Source organism: Amorphotheca resinae, assembly GCF_003019875.1.
Source record: "Amorphotheca resinae ATCC 22711 unplaced genomic scaffold M430scaffold_1, whole genome shotgun sequence".
Taxonomy (NCBI): Eukaryota; Fungi; Ascomycota; class Leotiomycetes; order Helotiales; family Amorphothecaceae; genus Amorphotheca; species Amorphotheca resinae.
This window is the reverse complement of record NW_020194471.1, coordinates 607457-631374: the sequence shown is the minus strand read 5'-3', so window position 1 is coordinate 631374 and position 23918 is coordinate 607457. Positions and strand designations below refer to the sequence as shown.

General features: G+C 49.8%; 9 protein-coding genes across 9 annotated transcripts; 4 read left to right on the top strand and 5 right to left on the bottom strand.

Annotated features, from left to right (window-relative positions):
• Positions 1 to 10: 10 nt before the first annotated feature.
• M430DRAFT_152058 (hypothetical protein) lies at positions 11 to 1704 on the bottom strand. Its single transcript, XM_024863199.1, has 5 exons — positions 1408 to 1704; positions 1320 to 1351; positions 988 to 1266; positions 274 to 941; positions 11 to 220 (listed from the first exon to the last, which is right to left on the bottom strand). The coding sequence occupies exons 1-5, from the start codon at positions 1598 to 1600 to the stop codon at positions 196 to 198; spliced, it is 1197 nt and encodes a 398-aa protein (XP_024724792.1). The 5' UTR covers positions 1601 to 1704; the 3' UTR covers positions 11 to 195.
• Positions 1705 to 2174: 470 nt separating this feature from the next.
• Positions 2175 to 2940, bottom strand: M430DRAFT_92117 (hypothetical protein; the record flags this gene model as incomplete). Its single annotated transcript, XM_024869696.1, has 4 exons — positions 2175 to 2330; positions 2391 to 2680; positions 2743 to 2821; positions 2920 to 2940. The coding sequence occupies 4 exons, from the start codon at positions 2938 to 2940 to the stop codon at positions 2175 to 2177; spliced, it is 546 nt and encodes a 181-aa protein (XP_024724791.1).
• A 732-nt stretch (positions 2941 to 3672) lies between these two features.
• Positions 3673 to 6572, bottom strand: M430DRAFT_46362 (glycosyltransferase family 2 protein; the record flags this gene model as incomplete). Its single annotated transcript, XM_024867837.1, has 4 exons — positions 3673 to 3810; positions 3866 to 4796; positions 4853 to 6435; positions 6507 to 6572. 4 exons carry the CDS (start codon positions 6570 to 6572, stop codon positions 3673 to 3675), a joined length of 2718 nt encoding a protein of 905 aa, XP_024724790.1.
• A 372-nt stretch (positions 6573 to 6944) lies between these two features.
• Positions 6945 to 7911, top strand: M430DRAFT_152033 (hypothetical protein). Its single transcript, XM_024863198.1, has one exon. The coding sequence runs from the start codon at positions 7317 to 7319 to the stop codon at positions 7626 to 7628; it is 312 nt and encodes a 103-aa protein (XP_024724788.1). The 5' UTR covers positions 6945 to 7316; the 3' UTR covers positions 7629 to 7911.
• Positions 7169 to 7902, bottom strand: M430DRAFT_32067 (hypothetical protein). Its single transcript, XM_024866102.1, has one exon. It carries the CDS (start codon positions 7866 to 7868, stop codon positions 7632 to 7634), a length of 237 nt encoding a protein of 78 aa, XP_024724789.1. The 5' UTR covers positions 7869 to 7902; the 3' UTR covers positions 7169 to 7631.
• Positions 7912 to 9232: 1321 nt separating the features above from the next.
• M430DRAFT_14549 (hypothetical protein) lies at positions 9233 to 10482 on the top strand (the record flags this gene model as incomplete). Its single annotated transcript, XM_024862950.1, has 2 exons — positions 9233 to 9251; positions 9308 to 10482. The coding sequence occupies 2 exons, from the start codon at positions 9233 to 9235 to the stop codon at positions 10480 to 10482; spliced, it is 1194 nt and encodes a 397-aa protein (XP_024724787.1).
• Positions 10483 to 12654: 2172 nt separating this feature from the next.
• M430DRAFT_23726 (hypothetical protein) lies at positions 12655 to 13434 on the top strand (the record flags this gene model as incomplete). Its single annotated transcript, XM_024864955.1, has 2 exons — positions 12655 to 12759; positions 12835 to 13434. 2 exons carry the CDS (start codon positions 12655 to 12657, stop codon positions 13432 to 13434), a joined length of 705 nt encoding a protein of 234 aa, XP_024724786.1.
• Positions 13435 to 17264: 3830 nt separating this feature from the next.
• Positions 17265 to 18847, bottom strand: M430DRAFT_38057 (hypothetical protein; the record flags this gene model as incomplete). Its single annotated transcript, XM_024867210.1, has 4 exons — positions 17265 to 17743; positions 18223 to 18358; positions 18437 to 18567; positions 18769 to 18847. The coding sequence occupies 4 exons, from the start codon at positions 18845 to 18847 to the stop codon at positions 17484 to 17486; spliced, it is 606 nt and encodes a 201-aa protein (XP_024724785.1). The 3' UTR covers positions 17265 to 17483.
• A 230-nt stretch (positions 18848 to 19077) lies between these two features.
• On the top strand, positions 19078 to 20139 carry M430DRAFT_32062 (hypothetical protein). The gene has a single exon (XM_024866101.1). The coding sequence runs from the start codon at positions 19085 to 19087 to the stop codon at positions 19901 to 19903; it is 819 nt and encodes a 272-aa protein (XP_024724784.1). The 5' UTR covers positions 19078 to 19084; the 3' UTR covers positions 19904 to 20139.
• Positions 20140 to 23918: the final 3779 nt, after the last annotated feature.

The window sequence follows — 23918 nt, the reverse complement described above, 5'->3', positions numbered from 1 at the left end:
CAGAGCACGTGCTAGAAGAAAGACAAGGCGCGATGATTATTTTCGAGGAAAAGAAAGATGTAATAAACGTTCAAGAGGTAATCATAACTTTTAGCAATTCCGCATACCGCAGATTCCAATTTGGAGAGTATATTACAGTTCCCCAGGTTTTCACTCCAGAATCAGAAATAACACCCCAACGCTCTATCGAACAGCTTACTGGTTCTCGGGACGGAGAGAACTAGAAACAGATATTAGCACCATCGTAACAAGGAGCGCCTGATCTTGACTTACCGAACGGCCTTTCCTGCCCTCCAGATCTCCAAGTCACGGATCTCTTGCATCTCAGCCTCGTACTTCTCTCTGTAGTCGGGTTGGGAGTTGAAGTCGAGAGATCGCTGGGTCTCCTTTCCGGTCTTGACGGAGTCGTACAGGTCGTTGAAGACAGGCTTCAAGGCATCCTTGAAGCGGCTGCTCCAGTCAATGGCACCACGGCGAGCGGTGGTGGAGCAAGCCTCGTACATCCAGTCCATACCGTTCGCACCAATCAATGGGTACAAGCTCTGGGTGGCCTCCTCAACGGTCTCGTTGAAGGCCTCACTGGGGCTGTGGCCTTGCTCGCGGAGAACCTCGTACTGGGCGAGGAACATACCGTGGATACCTCCCATCAAGCAACCACGCTCACCGTACAAGTCTGAGTACACCTCCTTCTCGAAGGTAGTCTCGTAGAGGTAACCGCTGCCAACTCCGACACCAAGAGCAACGGCCTTCTCCTTGGCCTTGCCGGTCACATCCTGGTAAACGGCAATGGAGGAGTTGATACCACGTCCCTCACGGAAGAGGGTTCGGACGGTTCGGCCAGATCCCTTGGGGGCAACGAGGATGACATCAACATCAGATGGAACATCAACCTTGGTTTGGTCCTTGAAGACTGGGGAGAAACCGTGGGAGAAGTAGAGGGTCTGTTATTGTTAGCGATCTTCCTAGGATGTTTCTGGCTGTACATACCTTTCCCTTGGTGATCTGGGGCTTGATGGCTGGCCAGGTCTCACTCTGAGCAGCATCACTGAGCAAGTTCATGATGATGGTACCCCTGGAGATAGCCTCATCAACCTCGAAGAGGTTCTTGCCTGGGATCCAGCCATCTTGTTGAGCGTCCTTCCACGATTGACCGTTCTTTCGCACACCGACGACGACGTTCAGTCCGTTGTCACGCATGTTCAAGGATTGGGCGTGGCCTTGGGATCCGTATCCAATGATGGCCATTGTGTCATTCTTGAAGTATTCCTAGGCTGAATGTTAATGATTACCCCGAAACCGTTGCTAAGTGTGTCATATACCTGGAGCTTCGCAGCAGGCCAGTCGGCTCTCTCTATAGAAAACAATGTCAGTCATAGAGCATAAGTGTGCGGATCATGCAGGCCGTACCGTAAACCTTCTCCTTGGTGCCAGCGAAGTCAATAGTCTTGACTCCTCTGACCTGTTGAGCTGAAGCTACAACAGCACGGGCAGTAGGTCTGGAAGAGGCGTTGATGGCAGAGACAAAGGTTCTGCGCGCAGGAGCGCGGAGTTGCTTCGCCAATGGCGATCGGAGAGCTCTGGAGAATGTGCGGGAGGCCATTTTGAATGGATTTGGATGGAGTGGAGTGGGTTGGGAGAGAGGAAAAGGAAGATGGATTGTGTTTGTTTATTGATGACTCGAGCTTTCGAACTTTCTGAAATTTTCCCCAGCTTCCGAGATCGCTGTCCGCCTCGCTTGTTGATAACGAATGAGGCCTCAGCCTGAGCCTCAGGCTGGGCACCTCGGAGAGCGAGAGCGAGGGCGAGCTGAGCCGTGACCCAGTTAGACGATCTATTTTACGAATCACTCTATAGACGGGATATGCAGATGAAGTTTGTGAGCTTGAAGTGTGAATCGTGTATTGGCGGATCTGCAGGTCAAGGTCATACACAGCCTGATTGTTGGGTGATTGCTTGCTCACTCAATATACGGTTGTCTCGCGAAATCCTCACCCCGACGAGACAACGGCTGGAGAAACATAGGTGATCTGATCTGGTTTGGATTCTACGCTCTTCCTGAAGTAACGAGACCAGACCGCATTGACTCCATTGAAATCCTCCCATGTCAACGCCTCATCATGCATTTATACTCGTATGAACTTGCTTCAACTCTAGATAGATCTTATCTTCTTCGTTCAAGTCTTCAAAACCCTCTCGAAAGTCTGGTGCTTCACTGACCCACCCCCCATTGCTGAACGGACGTTCCGTTTGAACCCCTCTCTATTCGACCGTAGATCTTCCGCTGCCTCTTTGTTGAGAGGATCGGAGGCGTTTGGCTCGAGGAAGAGGAACTGCAGATGTGATGTCAGTGTGACTTCCAGCTTCGTAGCACTTGGGGGCTGTTCCCGTACCTGCAGCCCAATAATAACCGCCTGCAAGTTCAACACCGGTTTCCAATCCTCTCGTAAAATGTTCAGGCATACGTTTCCGTCCAGATCGATGTTCGGGTGGTAGATCTTTTGTGTGCATTTGACTTTAGGCGCCTCGTGAGGAAAACTTTGGGGGATGGCGAATGTGAAATGGAACCGTCCGCCTTTATACATACCCTCGTCCGGTTCGATGGTGAGGGTGAAGTTGAGGGTATCGTCTGGGTCAGGGAAGTCGGTCTTCATGGTACTCGGCAGCGCAAGCTCTGAGAGATCTGCAGGCAGAAGAGGTCAGCGAAGAACAGACCGATAAGAGAGAGCAACACTGCGCAAATACCTTTTTGGATGCGCAGTTGCGCTGCCGTCACTTTCTTCTTCTTAGTACCCGCAGCAGCATCTGCGTTTGCATCCTGCTGCTGCTTTTGCTTCTGTGGGCCATACTCAGCATCGCGTGGAGTATCAGGTGGGATGAAAATGACAGAGTGACATGCGGGAGCGGGGTTATCAGGCTTACCATAGACCATATCTTCAACATCTTGACAGGAGCGGGGTTGTATTCGAGAGAGAAGGACGTTTGTTGTCGAGGGACGGATGGCGGGGGTGGTGCAAGGCGGAAACTCGGTTCTGTAATAATAGCCTCGAAATCAGTTATAGATGAAGCACAGCTTGACAACAACGGCACATTCTCGAGCGCTCCATAAAAAAATCAATCGCGTTCCAAGTCAACGCAAGTGCGGGCTTGATAACAGAATTAATGTTTCTTTTCTTGCTCAAATTCAAAGATGAAATCTCGAGTGAGCAGAAGCTTGTTTCTGTAGGATCTCGGATTGTCAGGCAAGCCACACTTTTACGAATATTGATACGATATACATTTTGGGATTTTGCTCCAGTGACTGAGAAGGTATCTTACTAACCCCTTTGGTTCACTTTGTCCAAGGGGAGTAATTGCATTTCTTGAGTATATATACTTTATACATGTAGTTGCACATACTTGAACGACTCTCGAAGATTCAAGGGAGGTCGTAGATACTTCATGTAATACGTGATACCGAAAATTCAAGAGGGTATTCTGATTCCTATGCAACGTTGAAATACAAGTATACCGTTTTACTGAACTCAGAACGCCATTTTGCGAGAATGTCAAGAGCCTACCAAGGCTGGATCTAATATTATAAGGAAAGAGCATTCGCTGGATGATTGGATTAACCCCAAGCAAACCCACAACTGAGCAAACCATCATGATTCCGCCGACTCGGAATGGATTTTCTCAACGTCTCGAGAAGCAACACATAATACCAGATCTTCCCAAAAACCAAAGACACCCAATGAAACGAACACAGGACAAGACAGCAGTTGCGTATAGCAGAACCTCGAAGAATCTGGCTGTACGGATGGATGCTTTGTCCTGTATGGATGTATTAGCAGCAGGCACATAAATATGAAAAAGATGAGTTACTTACCCCGAACCCAAAACTATCAACACTATCGCTGGTGATAATAACTACCAATATAGCATTCGAAAAGACCCAGCACATCAGAAGCTTCGTCCTGAAGGATTTATAAGAATCCTCAAGCGTCTTTTTCTCATCCTCCACCGGAGGCACGAAAGGCTTTAACGCCCGCTTCACTGTAGCTTCGAACTGACTGTCAATATCCTCCTGTGGTTTATCGATCTCCTCAATCACAGCTGCCTTCCCGTCAACCTTTGTTGTTTGCGCAGAAGGAAGAGCATCGGCTTTGTCAGATCCTTTAGTACCCCAGGAGACATCGTGCCAGTTACTGAAGGCATACACCATGAGAACATTGATGTAAGATGACATGAGCAGTAGATACTGGCCGAAGGAAGTGAACATGTGCCATGGGTCGAGATACAGGAACGAGGCGACGAAGTAGAGACCATACGTAGCGAGCAATGCAATAATGATGATGCCTCCAGAACCATTGGACGAACCAAAGAAGCTCTTGAAAAAATCATCGGCACTGTCGGTAGATATACTCGTACCAGCGATACCACGGACGGCCAGATACATGGAATCAACAATAACGTAGAGGTTGATGACACCAAAGACAATGAACGATAGGATGTAAGTGATCCTTGAGCCTTTTGGTCGGTTTCCAAGTGCGAGAATGAACTGCGTGATCAGGAATGCGAGATAGAGGTACTTAAGGATAGTATTGATGATAGGAGTCGCTTTGTCACCGAAAGGCCAGCCGTGGTGAGCCGCACTTGTAGCAGATGCCGCAACAGGCTGTCCTACAAGGTCCATGATAACCGTACTGGTCAGCCAGTAAGATGCCAGCATGAACCAAGACATGACAGCGGAGAACATGTTGTAGAGCAGTTGGATGTGGAGGAAAAACATCCGCACAATGTTGTGGCTACTCTTGTACCTGTAGAGATTTTGGTTAGATAAAGGAAGGCAATCTAAACCGGTTCAGAAACTTACATTCTGCCAAAGTGCATGATGGAGTAAATGCTTGCTGCAAATGAACCGTTGAGCCATCTTCTACGCTGTCCAATGAATTCAGGGGCTCCTTCAGGGACATCAGTCTCGCCTTTCGCGGCTTTGATGTATGTTAAATGCCATTTCGACCCGGCTTTGGCAACCAATTCGAAACAGAGAATTCTGTCCTCGGCCAAGAACATGTTCTTCTTGAAGATGTTCATCCCTTCAATTCCTTTCTTCCCCAACACTTTGGAAAGGGTATGATCGCCGTGAAAGTACTGCTCCAAAGGTCGACCCATGATTGCTCTAAATCGGTAGGCAGAGAATGCTCCGGGCAAGACACTGACATATCCGAAAGAGCTCTCGAGTGGTTTGTCAAGAATATTACTGATCTTGTACTCAAAATTCTGACCAGCCACCAAGGGATTGAGAAGTTTGCGACCTCCCCTACCCAACATTGCATGGATTTCACCACATGCTCCTCCAAGGTCCTTATCGTTATAGAATCCCTCCCAGAGAGATAGTAAAGATTTCGGTCCAGGCTTCGTACCTGCATCGAGAAGAATGCAGACCTCAGGGTTTAGAATACGACCAAACGCGTTGAAGAGCCATCGATGGGAGTTGATCTTCTTGCTGTTCTTTTGCTTCAAGCAGAACATCATTTGTACAGGTGGGAGAGTATTGTCCGAGTCATCCGAGGGTCGAATCAATTGTTGGTTTGCGGTCACAGACAACTGTGTGGTATATTCGAAAATATGGGCCACAGTCTCCTTGCCATCGACATCTTTCTTCATGACACCGTCTTGGTAAACTCCGACTGTTGCGAGAAGATCAAGAGTATCCTTGTCACAGGGATCGATACCATCAAAGATGAGACACACCACAATCTTTTGCCAGGCAGGTCCGCCCACGTTCCAGAAATCGGATTTTTTGAGGTTCACAATGTCGCGAATGTTTTGCATCACACCGTGTAACGTACGAGCCGTCAACTGCTTGTCTTCATTGTAGTAGGTAATGGCGATCAGAAGTTCGGTATGGCGATTGTACATCGCGGGTCGTAGATTGTAGCCATTCTTTAGGGTAAACTCGTCAGGATCGCAGGTGGCAGCTGTATACCGCATGTGTGAAAACTCCTCGCTGCCTCCCTCTAGATCATCCCTGTACTTTTTTTGTATGGCATTCTTGATGGCGCTAGGAACGGGATGGTCGACACTCAAGACGCTCCCCTGGACCAATTTAACCTTCCTTGTGGCATAACGCTTGAGACCACCAGCTCCAGGAACCTGTCGCTGGCGCCATGCTTCGGTGGAATCAGTCTCGGCCCTCGAGTAGGGAGAGCCGACCCGCGCATATGGACCTGTCTCTGGTTGACCGTATGCCGTCGAGCTGCTGCCATATTCGCTGCTGCTGAATGGTGTGGTTGTGGCACCCGGAGCATACGATTCTGTGAGACTGTAGGCGGATACTGGCCTCACGGGAGGGGTAGCAACTCGAAGGTTTGAATCGTCGTAGGGACTCGCGAAGGGACCTGGGTGAGGTGCTTGATGGAGTAAGGGAAGATTTCCACCATCCTCCTCGTCGTGCTGCGGAGGTAGGTGATACTGGAATAGCAAAGTTAGATGATGGCCAACAATTGTTGGACTGCGGAACTGACTGTGCTCCCGGGAGGGAGATCTTGGAGTTTGTGCTCATCGTACTCCCCATTTCCAGAGTAAGCCATGGTGACGGAGGGCTACCGGTCTGGAGACGGTTAATACGCTGGGAGTTCTTCTGCTGAAGTTGTGACGCTGACGCCGTCGTCGTCGGCTCGATCGAGGGATGGTGAAGGGTCAGGGGGGGGCGTACCAAGCCAAGAATGGCTACAAGGGGCGTCGGGAGTTGGCTCTTAGAAGGAGGGTCCGGGGAGAATATTAAGGAATAAAAAATAACGAAGGCTGTTGAGGGAAACGAGTGAAGGAATGTAGAAAGGGTTGGTCTTGGAAGAGTTGAAGGGGGTTTCGTCAGGATCCAGGAAGGGCCCAGGAAGTTTTCACAATTGATCGCGGCCGGGATGGGATTTGGGAGGGTCTCGCTTGGCTTGACTTACGAAGAAGAGGGAAAAGCCTCGTGTAAGTACTTAGGCGACCGGGGGGGGGTCTCGAATGGGTGCTCAGCCTCCCTGATCCGTGTAGTCGATCTCAGCTGCTATTTCGACTGTACATATAAACTACAGCCTCCCGTCTGCAGAAAATACTCAGCTTCGGGGGGGTTGGAGTCGTGATGTGGCGATTTTACGAACAGAGACTTGTACTTGGCTGCGGCGTCATCCAGTAGAGCGGCGGAGGCCTGAGGCTTGGAGGCTGGGTTGACATGTCCTCGTGTCTGGTATGTTTCAGCGAGGATTCGTGAAACGAGGACCACTCGGAGGACACTCTGCGCCGGACAGAATAATCAGACAAAGCCCTTCAAGACACAGAGACATGCCATGCCCTCTTCGCAGCAGCAAAAACACGGCCAGCTAGCCCTTCACCGGTCGGTCTCAAACCCTCGAATAACGGCGTCGACTGAAGAACGGTTTTCTTTGTTCCCGACTTCCCACCGCCTTCGCTGGGCTGGCGCCAAGAGTCCCGCCGGCCGGGGTCAGGGTCAAGCTAAAAATAGGATCTTTACGGGGCAAAAAGCTGTCAGTCCCAGGATTAAAAGCGCCTTCATACGAGCGGCCGTTCCGCTGACATTGGGCCCTCCCGACTCCCGACTCCCGACTGCCGAGCGTGCGCGTTTAGGGGCGGGCACGTGATAATCATGGTCGAGAGAGGATTGGAATTTGGAACCCTGGGGGGAGAGCGGGGAGGAGGTAAGGAGTCGAGGAGTTGGGGAGTAGGGGAATAGGGGAGTCGAGGGATCGAGGAGTCGAGGAGTCGAGGAGTTGAGGAGTCGAGGGCTGATGAGGGTTTACGGTAGGGACTTTGAACAGGCCCTGAAAAAGACACTTTATGACTTGATGGATAACACTATTGACAGCTCCAGTTGAAGGCATAGACACCTCATATAATGGGGGCACTAGTGTCGGGACTCCACAGAGCATTACACATGTTCGAGTTCATTCCTTGCCTGCACCACGACATTCCCTATTACCTATTTCACTTCTCGAAGTGTACGAAGGCCGTGTTCCTGCTTCCTCCAATTGAACTGGCTTAGGATGGGCGAGGAGCACTGATATCAAGTATCATACTGCTCCTTCGTTCGTCTCTTGGATCCTTCATGAACCATATCGTGTCATGGATGGGAAAGGGGCAAAGGAGACCTGCACAGTGCTATATGCTGAGGGTGGATAAGTATCCTCCGGTGAAGAAGCCCAGCCTTCCTAAACCACCATGGGCAAAAATGCCGAGGCAGAATGGCACTCACGATTCCGTGATGGGCTTTTCGGAGTAGTGGTTTGGCCCCTCTGAATAATGGCCTCTCTCAATCGAAGGGTGGAACAATAAATAATAAATAATAATGAGGCTCGCCGCCATTGACGGAGTACTCCGTGCAGTTGCTGCATCCGTAACGTGCACCGTAAGGCAAAGACCGTGACGGGCGTTCTGATTCGCTCGCGCTGCATAAACTTGTCGAAATTACCCGTCGAGATAGCCCGGCTAGAACGGGGCCAGAAGATTTATAGCTCTACGGCGGGGTCCCAGCCCCTCCACTCGGATGGCAAGTTCCATTGGCCCGCTTACAGCGCGACGGAGCCTCTCTATCGCATTCCCGGGGCTGGCGTATCGAGACGCATCTCTTCCCTGCAAGAATGCCAGGAACACCATCCAGTAGCATTCGCCGTGATCCACCTCCACCTTACTGTACCTGTCGTCGCTGATCCGCCCTCCTCCAAAGTTCCAGTCCCAACCCACCATCGACAGTATCATCGCCCTTTCATCGACAGCGCAACACCACGGAAGTCATCCATCACCGGTCTATCAAGCCTCACCGGCCATGTCCATGTAGTCGATACTGTCCGGACGCCCTCCAAATATCTGCAGAGCTTGTTCTCTTCCACACTCGTTAATTACTCCCCCCCATCCATCCCTTCCGGCGCCTTCTTGCGACCGCAGCCTTTCCTCACGACCCGCCTTTCTTCACGATCACTGCCCAGCGCACACTACATCGAATCTTCCTCTTCTCTATCGCTCGGCTTCTTATATCACGACGACGGAAGTTATTGTATCTGGGATACTTCTTCCGTAATCCAATCTGTACCGTCTCTAGAGCTGGATCTCTTCGTCTTGAAGAACGGCATCTTGTATACGACGATACGATATCGAGGCCCACATTCCTCTTGAACCTCCCACGCATTGGCCTTAATTGTCGATTTGAAAACGATTTGATAAATTCGTGGTCGTCAAAAACACTGCCAACATGGCGTACTATGGAGCAGGTTCGTCGAGCCTGCGCAATATAAGAACTGCTCTTGCTGATTGATTGTTTTTCTAGCCTCATACCATAGCCTCTTCCGACGAAATTGTGTCATATGCCCGCCTACTGCACCTTCTTGTCCAGTCTGTAGTGAGAACGAGGTCTGTTCACTGGTCCCACCATCATGCGACACATGTCAACACACCATTTGCGTTGCCAATGCCGCTACCCCATCGACCATAAGCTCGTCCCCAAAGTCGTCAAGTTCTGGCCCAAACGTAGGAGCAATTGTCGGTGGTGTTGTTGGAGGACTTGCATGTATCGCGATAGTTACTTATCTCGTATGGAGATACTGTATCAAGACAAAGAGGCAACAGTATGCAACCGAAGATTGGGGTAACGATGCAGACGGATCTCTTGGGGCCGAGAAGGACTTCACAAGACGGCGAGATGCGCGGGCTTCAACGCATACGGTCGGCTCTATCGCCTCTACCGTGCTTACTCGCGCTTCCAACATCATTCAGATCGCATACATCCCAGGTGTCACAAACCGATCCGCGCCATCCACACCTGGCCTTCTCGTACCTCCCGTTCCACCGATCCCGATTGCACTATCATCGGCTTCCAGCTCTCCAAGGTACGAGAATGAGCACTTCTTCATGCCTGGCAATCTTCGAGACTCCACATACTCTGGCATCAGCGATCGAACTTCGTACGCCAGGACCAGCGTTGCTTCGACTATTTATGGCAAGAATGCGGTCGTCTCTCCGGTTCCTGCCCAGACTGTGATCCGAGGAAAGGCAGCTGTCGTCAGTGTCAGATCCAACGGCGCCGGTGCTAGCGAACTAATGCCTCCTGTCCCAAGTGTTGATTACGGCAAATACGGAGCAAATGGACCTCCAAGCCCTGCCTTCAGTGTCAAGTCTACTCTGGACAGTGCGACTGCGGCCACTCAGATGAGACCGCATGTTATAAAAGTTGCCGGCGGCCCAGCGCAGAAAACAGGGGCAGCAGATAATCGCGCCCCGGTTCAGAACGGCCTTCCAGGCCCCTCAAAACCCATGACTACTATCGATGAGACGCCAAATATGGAGGAGGGCCCCTTCAGTGATCCAGCCCTGAGTCGTCACCAAAGCAACGTGAGTCTCAGCGCGGTCATCGAGAAGGCGAGCAAGAAACCCCAAGGAGGCGAAGGAGCGTCGATTGATAGAGGAGAGACGCCATTTGGAGATGAGCACGAAGTAAAGGAATGATGAACATCTATCTTGTTTGATATCACTGGATGATGATCTTCCAGTGGCCTTGTTCGATAGCTGCTCCAACGTCAGCACCATCATGCCGACCTGGCTTCGGCCGATTCATTTTGTTCATTTTCAGATTCTTTCTCGAGAAATTATGCTGGCGTAGCGGGAGATACCGAGGAACTGCGGAGGGCTTCTGTTAATCTGGACGGAATTTCCTTGGCAATTGTTCTACTCAGTGCAATAGACGATGATATCAATGGGATTATTAAACATTGCAATTCAATGATACGTGATTCTACCGTCCCGTCCGGGCCACCCAGTCCTAGCCAGGTTCTTTGTTAGAATGCTCTCGCCGTCGGCAGAGGGGGATCCCCAATCGATGACTTTATCAATCATGACGCAGGAGCCCGAGGCAGCCCGATCTCTAGTCCTCCCGGCACGGGTGCCTGGTGAAGGGATGAAAGCCCAATTCTCCAGCCGTGTTCACACGGGTAAGGTAGCTCAGTTGATGATTGATCGAGCTTAGTTCAACCAGCCGTTGATTTCGAGGGGTGGATTATGTCAGCGGATTTACATGTTGCGCCATTACGATCAGAGAAACACGGGATGATCTGTCTGTAGACTCTGTACTGTATATAACGCACAAAGAAAGGATCTAAGGGGAAAGACTTGCAGTCTTGCGTGAGAGGGAAATGTATATGTATATGTATATGAGACCAATGTAGGGTATAGAGAGACCGCCTCTCCCTCTGTATAGAATCAATCCACAGCTTCAGTACCTTTACCTCCCTACTCCTGGCCCCTTTTTTTCCCACTCGGAGGGATTGGAGTATTCTAGACTCTCCAAGTGGGAGGTTCTAATATCGTTTGCCAGCCGATGGCCTATCAGGCGTCGCGCCGGCTGCAAATCCTCCCCCCACTGGCAGCTCGCACGGCTCCGGCTTCTGGTGCTGCTTTTGCGGGTGTTGCACGGTTACAGCAGGACAGCGGCGGGCAGAGCAGAGCAGAGCAGAGCAGAACAAGGGGAATGAATTATCATTAGAGATTATGTGTGCAGTGTTGTAAAAAAGGGTTCTCTGGTAGATGATGATCCTGTGGTAGTAGTAGTAGTAGTAGTAGTAATGTTGGTGTAATAGCACTGTCGAACAAAAACCCCTTCTTCGCTACAACATCAACATATCTCTCTCTCTCTGCCACTCCCTCACATCCTGGCCCCTCCTCACCTTTTCCCTCTTCCACTTCCATCCTCTCTCGATCTCTCTCTTTTCACCTCCCTCCCGGTCCACTCTCCTCCCTCCCTTTCACTCTCCCTCTTCCCTCTTCATCTCCATCTCCATCTCCATCTCCCTCTTCATCCTCATCCTCATCTCCCTCTTCATCTCCTCCTCCCGCCCTGCCTCCCTCCTTTCTCGCCTTCTCGCACCTCGGACGCTAGATACACGAAACCCGCCCACCCACCAGACCCTTCCCCACCACGAACGAGCTTTTTCTTCCCCCTCCAACCACCACCGCCACCTCCAGCAACTATTGCCGCCCAGGCTAAGCTCGCGGATCGGCATCACAGTTATCGACGGAAAGGGTCCGAGCAGCTCAGGACTCAGGACTCAGGACTCAGGACTCAGGACTCAGGACTCAGGACTCAGGAGTAGTCGCCCAGCTGCCCAGTACCACTACTACAGTCTACCACTGTACCGACGACTACTACTGTACCTACTACAGTACAGCCGAACGACAGACTACAGTACTTACTACCACGCTCCCAGCTCCCACCTCCCAGCTCCCACCTCGCCGCCTCTCACCACTCTGCCCTTTCGTCGCGCATTCATCCCACTCCGCTATTCGGCGTGAGCTTTCTCCACGCATATCCCATCTCCCCTTTAACAAAACCCCCCCCCAAAAAAGGTGTTCTCTGACCTGCATCCCCCTCCCCTCCCCCCCGAGTCCACTCTTCTGGCGGCCAGACTGCCTAACTTATCGCGAACCGTCCTATCGACAACTCCACAAGCGGAAGTCCGAGCTTCTTGACTTACATACCAAAAGGAATCTCCACCCGCAGATCCACGCTCTCCACCGACAGCACAGAGAGTGTGTTTCCCCGACGAATTGCTCCCCTCGCGCTTTCGTTTCCACTCGCCCATCCATCTCTGCGTGACCGCATCCGCCCTCACAACATATTTCATCATGGCGGGCAAGATGGTGCTGTACAAGCTGGTGGTACTAGGGGATGGAGGCGTTGGGAAGACGGCACTGACCATACAATTAACTCTGCAACACTTCGTTGAGACTGTAAGCAACCTCTGCTGCCGGTTGTAGATCGGGCATCCTGCATCACCTAGTAGTCCTCTGCTAAATGTTCCCCAGTACGATCCCACCATCGAAGACTCGTACAGAAAGCAAGTGGTGATAGACGGCCAGTCTTGCATGCTGGAGGTCCTTGATACTGCCGGCCAGGAGGAATATACCGCTCTGCGAGACCAATGGATTCGTGACGGCGAAGGCTTTGTACTGGTCTACAGCATCTCGTCGAGGTCATCATTCACCCGCATTACCAGATTTCACAACCAGATCCAACGGGTCAAGGAGTCATCGGCATCCTCACCGTCGTATCCAGGGTCCCCATTATCATCCGCAGCACCGTCTGCCCCCGTTCCCATAATGCTCGTGGGAAACAAGAGCGACAGGGTCACGGAGCGAGAGGTTTCTACACAGGAGGGACATGCGCTGGCGCGGGAATTGGGATGTGAGTTCGTCGAGGCTTCAGCCAAGAATTGCATCAACGTGGAGAAGGCCTTCTACGACGTGGTCCGACAGTTGCGTCGGCAACGCATGCAGAACAGCATGAGGGCGCCATCAGGAAATGGCAAGGGGCAAAGGATGGGATCTGGAGACGGGATGATGATTCGAGATAACGACCGAAAATACCGCTCGCGGAAGGATAAAAACCGCTGTACCATGTTATGAGGAGGCAAAGGCGCGCGCTCTGCTTTGAGCATTGAGAAGTCAAGCGCTAAGGAAGCACGAGCATTCACGACGTTTACGACATTCCTTTGGCTAGAAGCCTTGAAGATTGCATTGCCTGCCCACGCACAACCAGCATCAAGTCGCATCCGACTTCGCTTCCTTCTTCCCCTGCAGCGTTGCTCGGATTTCAACCCAACTCGGCGAATGGAGTACCAAAAGGGAGGTATCTGGCGTATCATGAAATGACGGGACTTTCGAATTCTATCTGACACACCCAAGGAAAGATATATAAGTTCGCGTCAAAACGGATTGGTGTGTCTGGCGCACCTCGGATGTATCTCACGTTTCGATGTTATTTTTTTTTTTTACACTACTCTTCTACAAGTCTATATTTGATAAATGATGATGAGGAGGGCAGGCTTGGCTTATTATTAGCATGAGGATAGGATGAGAGTTAAAGGTTATTCAAAGAATCAAACCAGAGAGAGAGGATTTCCGGGCTCTTTATGCATTGCAGAGCTCACAAATTGTGCCTGGGGATAGGTACATACATCAACTTCACTTGTTCATCGCAGATCCTTGACTGAAGTGCGCACATCATGAGGCTAGGTTATGATGATTATGATTTTTTTATTACTACCACCCCGACCCCAGTTATCGCACATTACATTTACATCTATATGCCTCTACCCTCCCCCAAAAAATCCCCAAACATTCACCAAAATTTAATATTCCCAAGTCGCACAAACAAGACATTGCATACTTGTATCCTCCCTCTCCCTCTCCTTTTCCTTTTCTTTCCCCTTTTTCCGATCTCACCATTCCCCATCTCCCCCCCTCTCTCTCTCTCCCCCACCTCTTTTCTTCCCCCTTACCTACCTTACGGCGTAGAGCTTTTCGTCTCATTTTCGCTTTTTTCCTCTTACTTACCTTACCTTACCTTACCTTACTCAGCAAATCAATTAACACAGCGCTTCCGGCTTTCTTTCAAGAGAAGAGGCAGAAGGGAGGGACAGGTCAGGGACTCGGGATTTTTTTTTGAGGTGTTGAGGTTGAGGTTGGTGTGTTTTTATTTTTTTATTTATATATTATATTTTTTTGGTTTTTGGTTTTTTGCAAGGCTGGTAGATACCTAGATATGTCGACAGGTTTGGTTTGTTTTATTAAGAACTGAAAACCCTCGCCCGGGGTGGGGGTGGGGGGGGGGAGGGAGGAATTAGGAAAGTTGTGTTTTTCAAAGAGAGCTTGAAAAATAGTGTTTAGCTGGGTAGGAGGGAGGGAAAGAGGCAGTGATTAATTGCTGAGTGAGTGAGTGGGAGCACGTAAACTTGATGGATGGATTAATGGAGTGAGGGGGAGAGAGCAAGGGCGAGGGCAAAAGACGAAGGCGAAGGGGAAGGGGAAGAAGGCGGTGGAAGTGGTGGTTTTGGAGGTTGGAGGTTGGAGGTTGAGGGGTAGGTTGGTTATTTACATGCAGAGATAGATATAGGTAGGTAGGTACTGTAGAGGATATAGGGTAGAGGATATGATTCAGAGATTCTAGGTAAGGTAGGTTAGGTAGGTATGGAAAAGGCATACAAGTACATACAGCAAGCACATACCTTGGGTAAGTAAAGTAACGTTAAGAAAACAGACAGAGATGTCAAATCTATATATAGATACTGGATATGATAGGAGATGGAAAAAAAAGAAAAAGAAAAAAAAAAGAAAAAAAAATTAACAGTTGAGATGTTTGTTTCGTTTCATCCCATCCGGAGAAGAAAAGGAAGAAACACGGGATGGCGATTATGTGATATGCTGCCATGCCATGCCATGCCATGCGATGCGCTGCCATGCGATGCGATGTGATGTGATGTGACAGGAGGTCTACATTACATTACATTACATTACATACCTGCCCCATCAAGCTCCCCATCCATCCATCCAAGTTTTGAAACACGGTATCAAACAATCAAACAAAGAAACCTTCCCGTTCCCGCGGGCTAGATGTGGGAATTGAGGAGGAGGCGTGAAGGGGGGGTGATTGTTTGATTTGATTGATGGTTTCTTGGGTCTCTTTGCGTGGGGGTTACATATAGATAGATACAGTAGGTAGGAGATTATAGATGGATGGGATGGGATGGGATGGGATAGGTGCGGCGGGATGTTAAGGTAAGGTAATGTAATGTAATGTAATGTTGTGTTCTACTGTACCTTACCTGAATGTCCAGTAGATGGTGACGATCTGATAATGATATGATATGATGCACAGAGATAACAATAACGACATGATCCATCTACCTCTCTATAGATGAGATGAGATGAAGATTAGATATAAAAACGTGTATAATAAAAAGCTAGAGAGTATTATTAAAGGTACAGGATTTATGAATGGGCTTGCATCTCTCTTGGTAAGGATTAGGTGTTTTTAGTAGAAACAAGCTACTCTAATGAAATGAACTTAATGTACTGTATCTTGATATCTTACTTCTACTGTATGCCCCTCTCTCTATACATAACACTCCACTCTACGATAACCACAAAACCACAAAACCCACCCTAAACCTACCTCACCTTCCTATACAATACCCAAATCCCAAATCCCAAATCCCAAATCCTAAATCCAACCCTCCTCCTCCCATCCCAGTTCGGTTCCTGAAACATCTCCCCCCCAAAAAAAGGAAAAAGAAAAACAAGGGAAAGCGAGAGAAATGTAACAAAAAAGCGGCGTCCCTTCTCCCACACACTCCCTGTTCCCGTCCTGTACTTTTTTTCACCGCGCAGAGCTAGTTGATCACGTGAGATGCAAGATCGGGCGGGCCGCGGGCGCCATCGGGTGGGTTACCTGGCAGGGACAGCACGATGTAGGTAGGTACGTGCTTGCATGTAGGTACATCACATGGAAATAAATAGATATGAGGTACAGAAATGTAACGTCTAGATATGTATGTACTGTATGTGTGTACCCAGCGAAGGGATTAGGAGATAGGTAGGTAGGTAGGTATAGGAGAGAGGGAGAGGGGAAAGTGTGGTTAGGTTCTGTTAGTGGTGGTGGGCTTGTAGTGATGGCGAGAGAGAGAGAGAGAGAGACAAGGAGGATCGAGCTATCTACCTCCCACTCACTCATGAAATAGCTGCGATACTCGGCTCGCGACAGGGAGAGAGAACTCAAGTGTACAGTAAGCCTCGCTCTGGCTGTTTGCATGCGAGACAAGAATGCGGGCCGAGTGGGGAAGCTGAGAGCGGGATGCAGAGCGGTGAGCCGCGTGGCGATAGCGATACAAGAAGTAAAGTGAAAAGTGCCCAGGGCGCTGGATAAGGGTCCAACCGTCCAATGCTAATCCGACTGACGTTCGTGGTTGCTGGGACCCGGCGCTGCTGATGATCGATACTCGGTCTCGGGACGGGATGATGCAGGTGTAAGACATTTTGGGCATGAGACAACTGCTTATCCAACGCACGTTCCCAAAGGGCTTGATATCTACCCAGTGTAGGGGCCCCTTTGCTTTTGATATCTAGATAGGGGTGATTTGCACATCCTCTGCACCAGATACCCGATACCCAGACCTTTCTTTGCGGATCCGTAACCTGTGCACCGCTGTCTCCAATTTCTACAGGATGCTTATCCAAGCTTCCAAACCACTGTATAGTACTGCCGATCAAGAAACACCATGACGCCCAGAACGTGGCTTTTGCGGAGGTTAGCCGGGTCCATACCTGATCCGGTATGCTTCAAGTACTCCAGAACTACTGGCTGGGACTTGACTCTAGAGACATATCTAGGGAAAGTTTACATGACTCGGGCGTGTCTTAGATGTAAATATCCAGCAGATACGGAAGTACATACCCAGACTCCCCTCATAGACAGCTCCACTGTTAGCACTAGCGAATCTAAGAGCGCCGCAGAGTGTAAATTCGACCCCCAGAGTTTCAAGGTTATGGGCGAATATGGGGTCAAACCCCTCTTAGATTCCAAGCCCCAATATGCAATTCCAAAACTTTGAGAGCTGGAAGATACCACTTCTGCTGAGTCTGATGAACAAAAGCCCTGAGATGACGAAGCCCGCGTCTCAGACCACTTGGGGAAACCAGTATGCTCCATTTTGAGCTGCTGCAGTGGCAAGTCGGTTGTAGATACGAGGAAGAGCAGTAAAGCCAGAGATCCAGAAAACTGTTGCGCCTATCATCTGGGCCAGACAAGCAAGGAAGCCGAATTCTTTCAAGTAGTGCGTTCTGAGCTCATACCAGCTTGGAAACCAGGCCCATCCGCGTAAAGTTTTCAAATTGGACTGGTCTTCGGCTGCTATGGAAGAATCACGAGTTGGTTTCCCTGAGCGGAATTGTCAGTCACGAGTATGAGGAGCCAAAAAAACAGCTCAAAAGGAGGGAAAGCCCTCTATGACTTCCGCCAGGCCTACCCAAAATCACTCAAATATATCCGATAAGTGAAGGAGATATGAAAGGTAGAAAAGTGTCAGGCAGATCCCGACCTAAGGAAATAGCATCTCTCCACAACTACCAGAACTATTTCGTAATTGAACCTTCGTGGCGGCCGCGGGTAGATCTTTAGCCTCGCGGATCCAAGTTCAATCTCTGGAATAGCTCTGGTAATCGTAATGATTTAGGAATTAGAATCTCTTGGGTCACCTTTGCCCGACACTGACCGAATTTAAGGCATGATTTTGAGGCTCACCTTCTGACGCTTTCCCCTTCCTACAAGATTACCCTTGTTTCCATGATGATGCACGCAACTAGCTGGTTTAAGCCCTACTATCTCTCTCTCCCCTAGAGTCTCCCTTAGAGCCCAACTGAAGTAATCTGTCCTATTCTCGGTGACGGCTTCAATCATCAACAGTACGGACCCGAATTTGAAAATCGTAGCTCCAATAAAAGCCGTGATGCCACCAGCATTTTGTATCTCGCCGTTGAATTCAGTAGAAGGATCCTGTAGTGGCAGCCAAACAAAGTAGGCATTAATGCACCATACCCTGAACCCAGCGTGAAGATCCCGGCTCTAAGAAACGTCCCGGTTTGGGTACGTGGTGAGCGTGCGTCGTATGCCCTTCAATGCTTCCTTGACGGTACTCGTTGCAGGAGGTATAAGGTAACGCACACTCTTATGGGCTTCAGGAGTTTCAGCAATCGCATGTCTACCTGTCGTACCGCATATCAGTAAAGCATCGTAGGAATGAGAGGGACCGACTCGCCCTTTCGATTATCGCGAGATCGCCATTTTCGCTGGAAGCCTTCCGCCCGAATCTCTTCCCTTTGCGCCGTTTGTCTCTGCTCCCCACTAATTCTGCGAGTCTTCCTCGCTCGATTGCCCGTCGAGCCTCTGAGAAGGCAGAGGGGAACGGCGTGTCGTTGGATTCAGGAACGCGAAGAGACCAGCATAGTGGTCATGACCGGTGAGATGACGCGGGGCCGTCCTCATGGTGCGCGGGACCTAGTTTGGGTCATCATGGCATTCAATCAATGCGATCGTAACTATAGACGTGGAGCACAGCGGTCGCTTCGAGATGCTTTCTGTGGGGTTTGCTTTTGCATGACGCAACGGTTCCTCGGGGTGGTGCAGTGGGATTTGCAGGGGTTCTGTGGAGCGAATTTGGATGTATGTATCCGTCCCCTCACCACGAGGTCCCATTGCAAAATCAACCATTTTATCGCTATCATGGCTTCTTCCAAACACGATATACTAAAGGCGCCTCCGAAAGGCTTGACCTTCGATGTCTTTGGCACTGTAGTTAACTGGAGGAAGACGGTTACCAACACGCTCATTTCCAGTGCTGCTGCCAAGGTATCTTCATCCTCGGGCTCAGGAGACTTGTCCCCAGAAGTTTGGACCCAGCTATCGAAACTCACGGATGAAGATTGGGCTCAATTTGCACAAGAATGGCGAAACAGCTATAAAAAATTCGTGAAGGAATTTGTCCCTGGACAAACCGAATGGCGTGACATTGATACTCATCACCACCTTAGTCTCATTGATCTGCTGAAGAAATGGAAACTCGAGGGCCTGTATACAGAGGAAGAGGTGCACCATCTGAGTCGGGTCTGGCATTCTTTGGACCCTTGGTCTGACTCGTCGGAAGGCATCCAGAAACTCAACACAAAGTTCATCACATCGACCTTGTCGAACGGTAATCCATCATTGTTGAAAGACTTGGACAAGCATGGAGATCTCGCGTTCACAAAGCTGCAGTCATCCGCGGACTTCAAGGCGTATAAACCACATCCCAGCGTCTACAAGGGTGCGGCTAAGGCCATGGGACTCGATCCTGCAGACGTTGCAATGGTTGCAGCGCATCTGAGTGATCTGAAGGCTGCGAGCGCTTGTGGTTTCAGAACAATCTATGTCGAGAGGGAGCGGGAGGAAGATTGGAAGCCTGAGCAGGAGGAGTACAAGGACGCCAAAAATTGGGTAGATATGTGGGTTAAAGAAGAAGAGGACGGGTTCGTGGAGGTTGCACGGAGATTTGGCATCAACTGAGGGACAGAGTACAGGAATTTATCCACCACGTCTTGGGTAACTGATTACAAATTGAGCATTCATGAATTCATGAATTCATCTTCCTCTGTATGTCCTGTTAAGGTGCAGCGAAAGAGCTGTCATATTTCGAACCTGTTGAAGAGAATATTCCACAATCTCTTACAAACATCGGGGTTGAACCTGGATCGCGCAGATAGCATCTTGCTTGATTACATGGCACCTAATACCAGTACTGCTACCACAGGTTGACAAGGAGAGCTGACCATGACTCTGTCTCTCTATGAATAGAGTAGGCGTAAAGGAAGAGTAGAGAACACGTGTCTTGTCAAGTGAAGTAGGGAGGTCTTCGAAAATACCCGAACAGGAAAAGGAGACAACCAGAAGGAAAATGGGAATGCTTACCCCTTAACGGGTTATAGGGGTAAGAGGTGGCAAATGCTAATTTTATTCTTTGGCTTTTGGGTGTTCACAGGATCCAGTGGCTTGTTGGCATCACCAGCTTCTGGAACGAGGTTTAAGTGAATGGTGTAAACGCCCTGCATTCGCACACTCTACCTACCTACATTAGCTTGGTAAATGTCAGTTTCACGTGTTAAGCTGCACTGGCTACCGGCAAAGTGCAATGCTGTGCGTGGTGCATACATGAGTTAGAAAGGAGGGGGCGATCAACAAGGGATTTTGATACCACGTGATTGAATATTTAACAAAATAACTTGCCACTATTGGACCGATTAACGCGAAAAACGAGCTACGGGTTGTAGAACATTCCAAGGCAAATCGTGTGGCGTACGCAGAATTCAAGTATCTCGCCACGCTGAAACGTGGTGGTTGAACGACGTCTTTTTGATCACCTATCACGTTGTACAGCCAGCTGTGATATCCAAGATAGTTTCGAGCTAGCGAGCCCGAAATTACGGAGGAGGGCGGGCCGGTTCGAAGATAAGACTCGCGCTACGGAAATACCCTCTCCGACATCTCGGAGAAAAGATTCAGCGCGGTGCGAAGCATTTACTGTTGTTGCCACGGGAGGTAAATATCCACAAGGTTTTTGAAAGCTTCAGTTCTGTGACTTCTCTTGAAGGTAGGTAAAGGTAGAATGCGGGGCTTGATAATAATTGTTGTTAATAAGACCACAGTCATCACAGCGAGGGGTGCACTACTCCATGTAGTCGTCGAAAAGCACCGGAGCACATCACCTAGAGCGGGATGTAATCTCGGCGGATACAACTTGGGGAATAGGGGCTGCTGGGGATCGGGTCACAGGCGCCTCAACTCAACTGTTCAAGCCTTGTGCCTCAGCCTTCAGGACCCAGGAGAAAATCCACATGCAAGATGGGGATAGGGGTACGGAGTCCGTCGTGTATGCGTTGATGTGCTGCCGGCAATCGTCCACAGGTCTGCTGAGATCGGAGCATGCACTTTACCGGCGTGCTGCACAGCAATGTACATCAGTACATCAGTACTAAGTGGCCCCCCGGCAGCTGTCAGTTGGGGGGGCCTGGGCCCTGGAGAAGATCAAACCACGGCCACGGTGAGGGTGATAGTGTGATCCGAAAGACAGAATGCATGACTCGGCCGTGGGACCAAGTCTGTATACTTATGTATGCTGCGAGACTATGATGGTCCTATGCGGGCACGTTTCGCTGTCCCGGGAGAAGATAGCTGGCGATCGAGATAACGCCCCGCCTGAGGAAATGGCAAAATGCATGCATGCCGATAGAGCGAAGCCCTTCTCGAGGATGCGCTCCTTTTGGAGTTCTGAGACAGAGTGAGAAGAGGACAGGGTCGAGGGAAAAGAAATATATATGAGCACACGAAGGGCGCGTGCGCGCATTTACTTTCTCTCTGGAATGTATTGGTTCTCCTGACAGGACCTGACTCTTAGGTAGGCTGTTATTCTTCTTCTTCTATCGCACCGCACTCCGTATCACAAGGAAAAGGCCAGGGCCCACGACAACTTTACTTTATTAGAAGTTACTTGGAACTGCTACTGCAGCATGAGGCCTCGCATCACACCCCCAGGGCCCCATCACACGCAGTCCCGTGCGGTTAAGACTTAAGTAAGCAATCGCATTGCTCCATGCGCTATGCGAGCGAACCAGCACCTGGCATCAGTATAAGTCGACATGGCTAGGTATCTATCTAGCAGATTACAAAGATTTACAGTGTACCTTAATAATGGGCAGCTTTTATACTCAGGTAAGGTACCTTAGGCTTAGGAATTGTGTGATTCACGTGATGTCCCTTTGTGATCTGTCTTGCTATTTCTAGCCAATCTGAGGACTGTAATTTAAGGCTATAGCTAAATCTCCTCTAGACTTAGCTAAACGTCCGCCCTATTCCTAATCGGGAAAGTTGCCGAATAATTCCGAGTGTGCATCTATTGTACCCACGCTACAGTAGTAGTTTGTATGGTAGCGCAAGTAGACACTGTGTAAACAATCAATTCATCCACAACCCCGTAACGCCTACAAAAATGAAGCTATTCCCAACTATCGTCTAACTCAAAGTCCGCATCCTAGGTATATACCTCAACGCCGCCAATAACCTCCCTCTCTAACGCCGTAACACCACTCCCTATCGCCGCCGCAGCCGCCTCAGCAGAGTCTACCATAGAGTCAGTCTGATACACAGATGATATGCCCTGCATATACATTCTCTCCCTCCGAGTACCTGGCTCATACAGATCTATATGGCCCGCATCAAGCCGGGCTATCCTACCGGCAGCTGATACAGGCGCAGGACGCACTGTATTGATCTGCCCTACCGATACGTCAGGCTGATTCAGGGTCACCGGCGCCTGATTCAGGGCTACCGGCGCTAGATGATTCAGGGCCGGCGGCGCTAAGCTTGACGGTAGCTCAAAGGCAGAAGGATCCCGACGCGTATTAGACGGTGCTACACGTGTAGCGCCACCTAGAGCCCCCCTTAGGCGGCCCCTTCCTCTGATTGGAACAGGATCGAGAACCGGCAGTAGTAGAGCGATGGCTTGCTAAGGAAAGATACTTGATTCTGGCCTATTATAGTACCAGTGAGGATGTATATCTTCCGGCAGGATCACTCTACCATACCGCTTTCTTTCCCATATCTTGTGGTAACAGGGAAGGCCGAGACAGTGCTGAATAGAGCAACTACAGGCAGGCGAGTCAGGGGGCGGGCCACTCGCAGGTAGTCGTTTAAGCTCTAACAGGACCTTTTGTAACGCGTAGTCATAGACGAATTTCTTGATAGCAGCAAAAAGAGGGATATTTGTACTGTGTTTTAGGCGTAATTTCTGCTGCGCCGTAACCGTTGTAATGTTTCCGTATTGCCTCTCCCAGAATAGCTTCAATTTGTTAAACACTCCCCTAAGATCCCCATGGCCACGGGTTAGGTAGGCCTTCATAGTAGCGTGGCAACCCTCTATTGGGCTAGTAACAGTGACTCCAAAGTTGTAGTACTGATTAACCCAATAGGCCACCAAGTTCTCTTTCCATATAAGCCATGTCGCCTCGATATAGCGCATAGCCTTAGCAGGGTATTTGGACCTCATTTCTGCTAGCAATTTGTTGTAGCCATCCTCTGTAGTACTAGCCAGTAAGGAATTCCATGAATTCAAGAATGCGTCGAAGGTTGGGTGTCGCTTAACTCTGCCGTCGGCATGCTTGATTGGCCCCGGAAAGAACCCCTTGGTTTTAGCTAATACGTTCATATTAACGTGCCACCGGCAAAGGAGGTGATGGGTTTCAGGGAATCGTGATCCAAGGCATCGGATCAAAGCCAGTTCCCTATCAGTTACCATACAAGTTGGCTCGCGGATCATGTTGTCAACCATAACCCGGCGAAGTTGATCAATAGCCCAGTTGTAATCCGGCTCCTTTTCTGCAGACAAAAACGCCAGTCCTACCTACACTACTATGTTGTTGCCCGTCATGGCACAGATATTCAGCAACGGCATGTTGAATCTGTTGGTTTTGTATGTGCAATCGAGTAGTAGAACATCAGGATTCTGCTTCCACAGTGCCAGGGAGGTCGG

Coding starts and splice junctions, on each gene's coding strand:
- M430DRAFT_152058 (XM_024863199.1), bottom strand. CDS start 1,600: ATGGCCTCCCGCACATTCTCCAGAGCTCTCCGATCGCCATTGGCGAAG. Junction 1,267..1,319: donor GGCCTGCTGCGAAGCTCCAG/GTATATGACACA, acceptor CATTCAGCCTAG/GAATACTTCAAGAATGACAC. Junction 221..273: donor AGGGCAGGAAAGGCCGTTCG/GTAAGTCAAGAT, acceptor ATCTGTTTCTAG/TTCTCTCCGTCCCGAGAACC.
- M430DRAFT_152033 (XM_024863198.1), top strand. CDS start 7,317: ATGCCCTCTTCGCAGCAGCAAAAACACGGCCAGCTAGCCCTTCACCGG.
- M430DRAFT_32067 (XM_024866102.1), bottom strand. CDS start 7,868: ATGCCTTCAACTGGAGCTGTCAATAGTGTTATCCATCAAGTCATAAAG.
- M430DRAFT_32062 (XM_024866101.1), top strand. CDS start 19,085: ATGGCTTCTTCCAAACACGATATACTAAAGGCGCCTCCGAAAGGCTTG.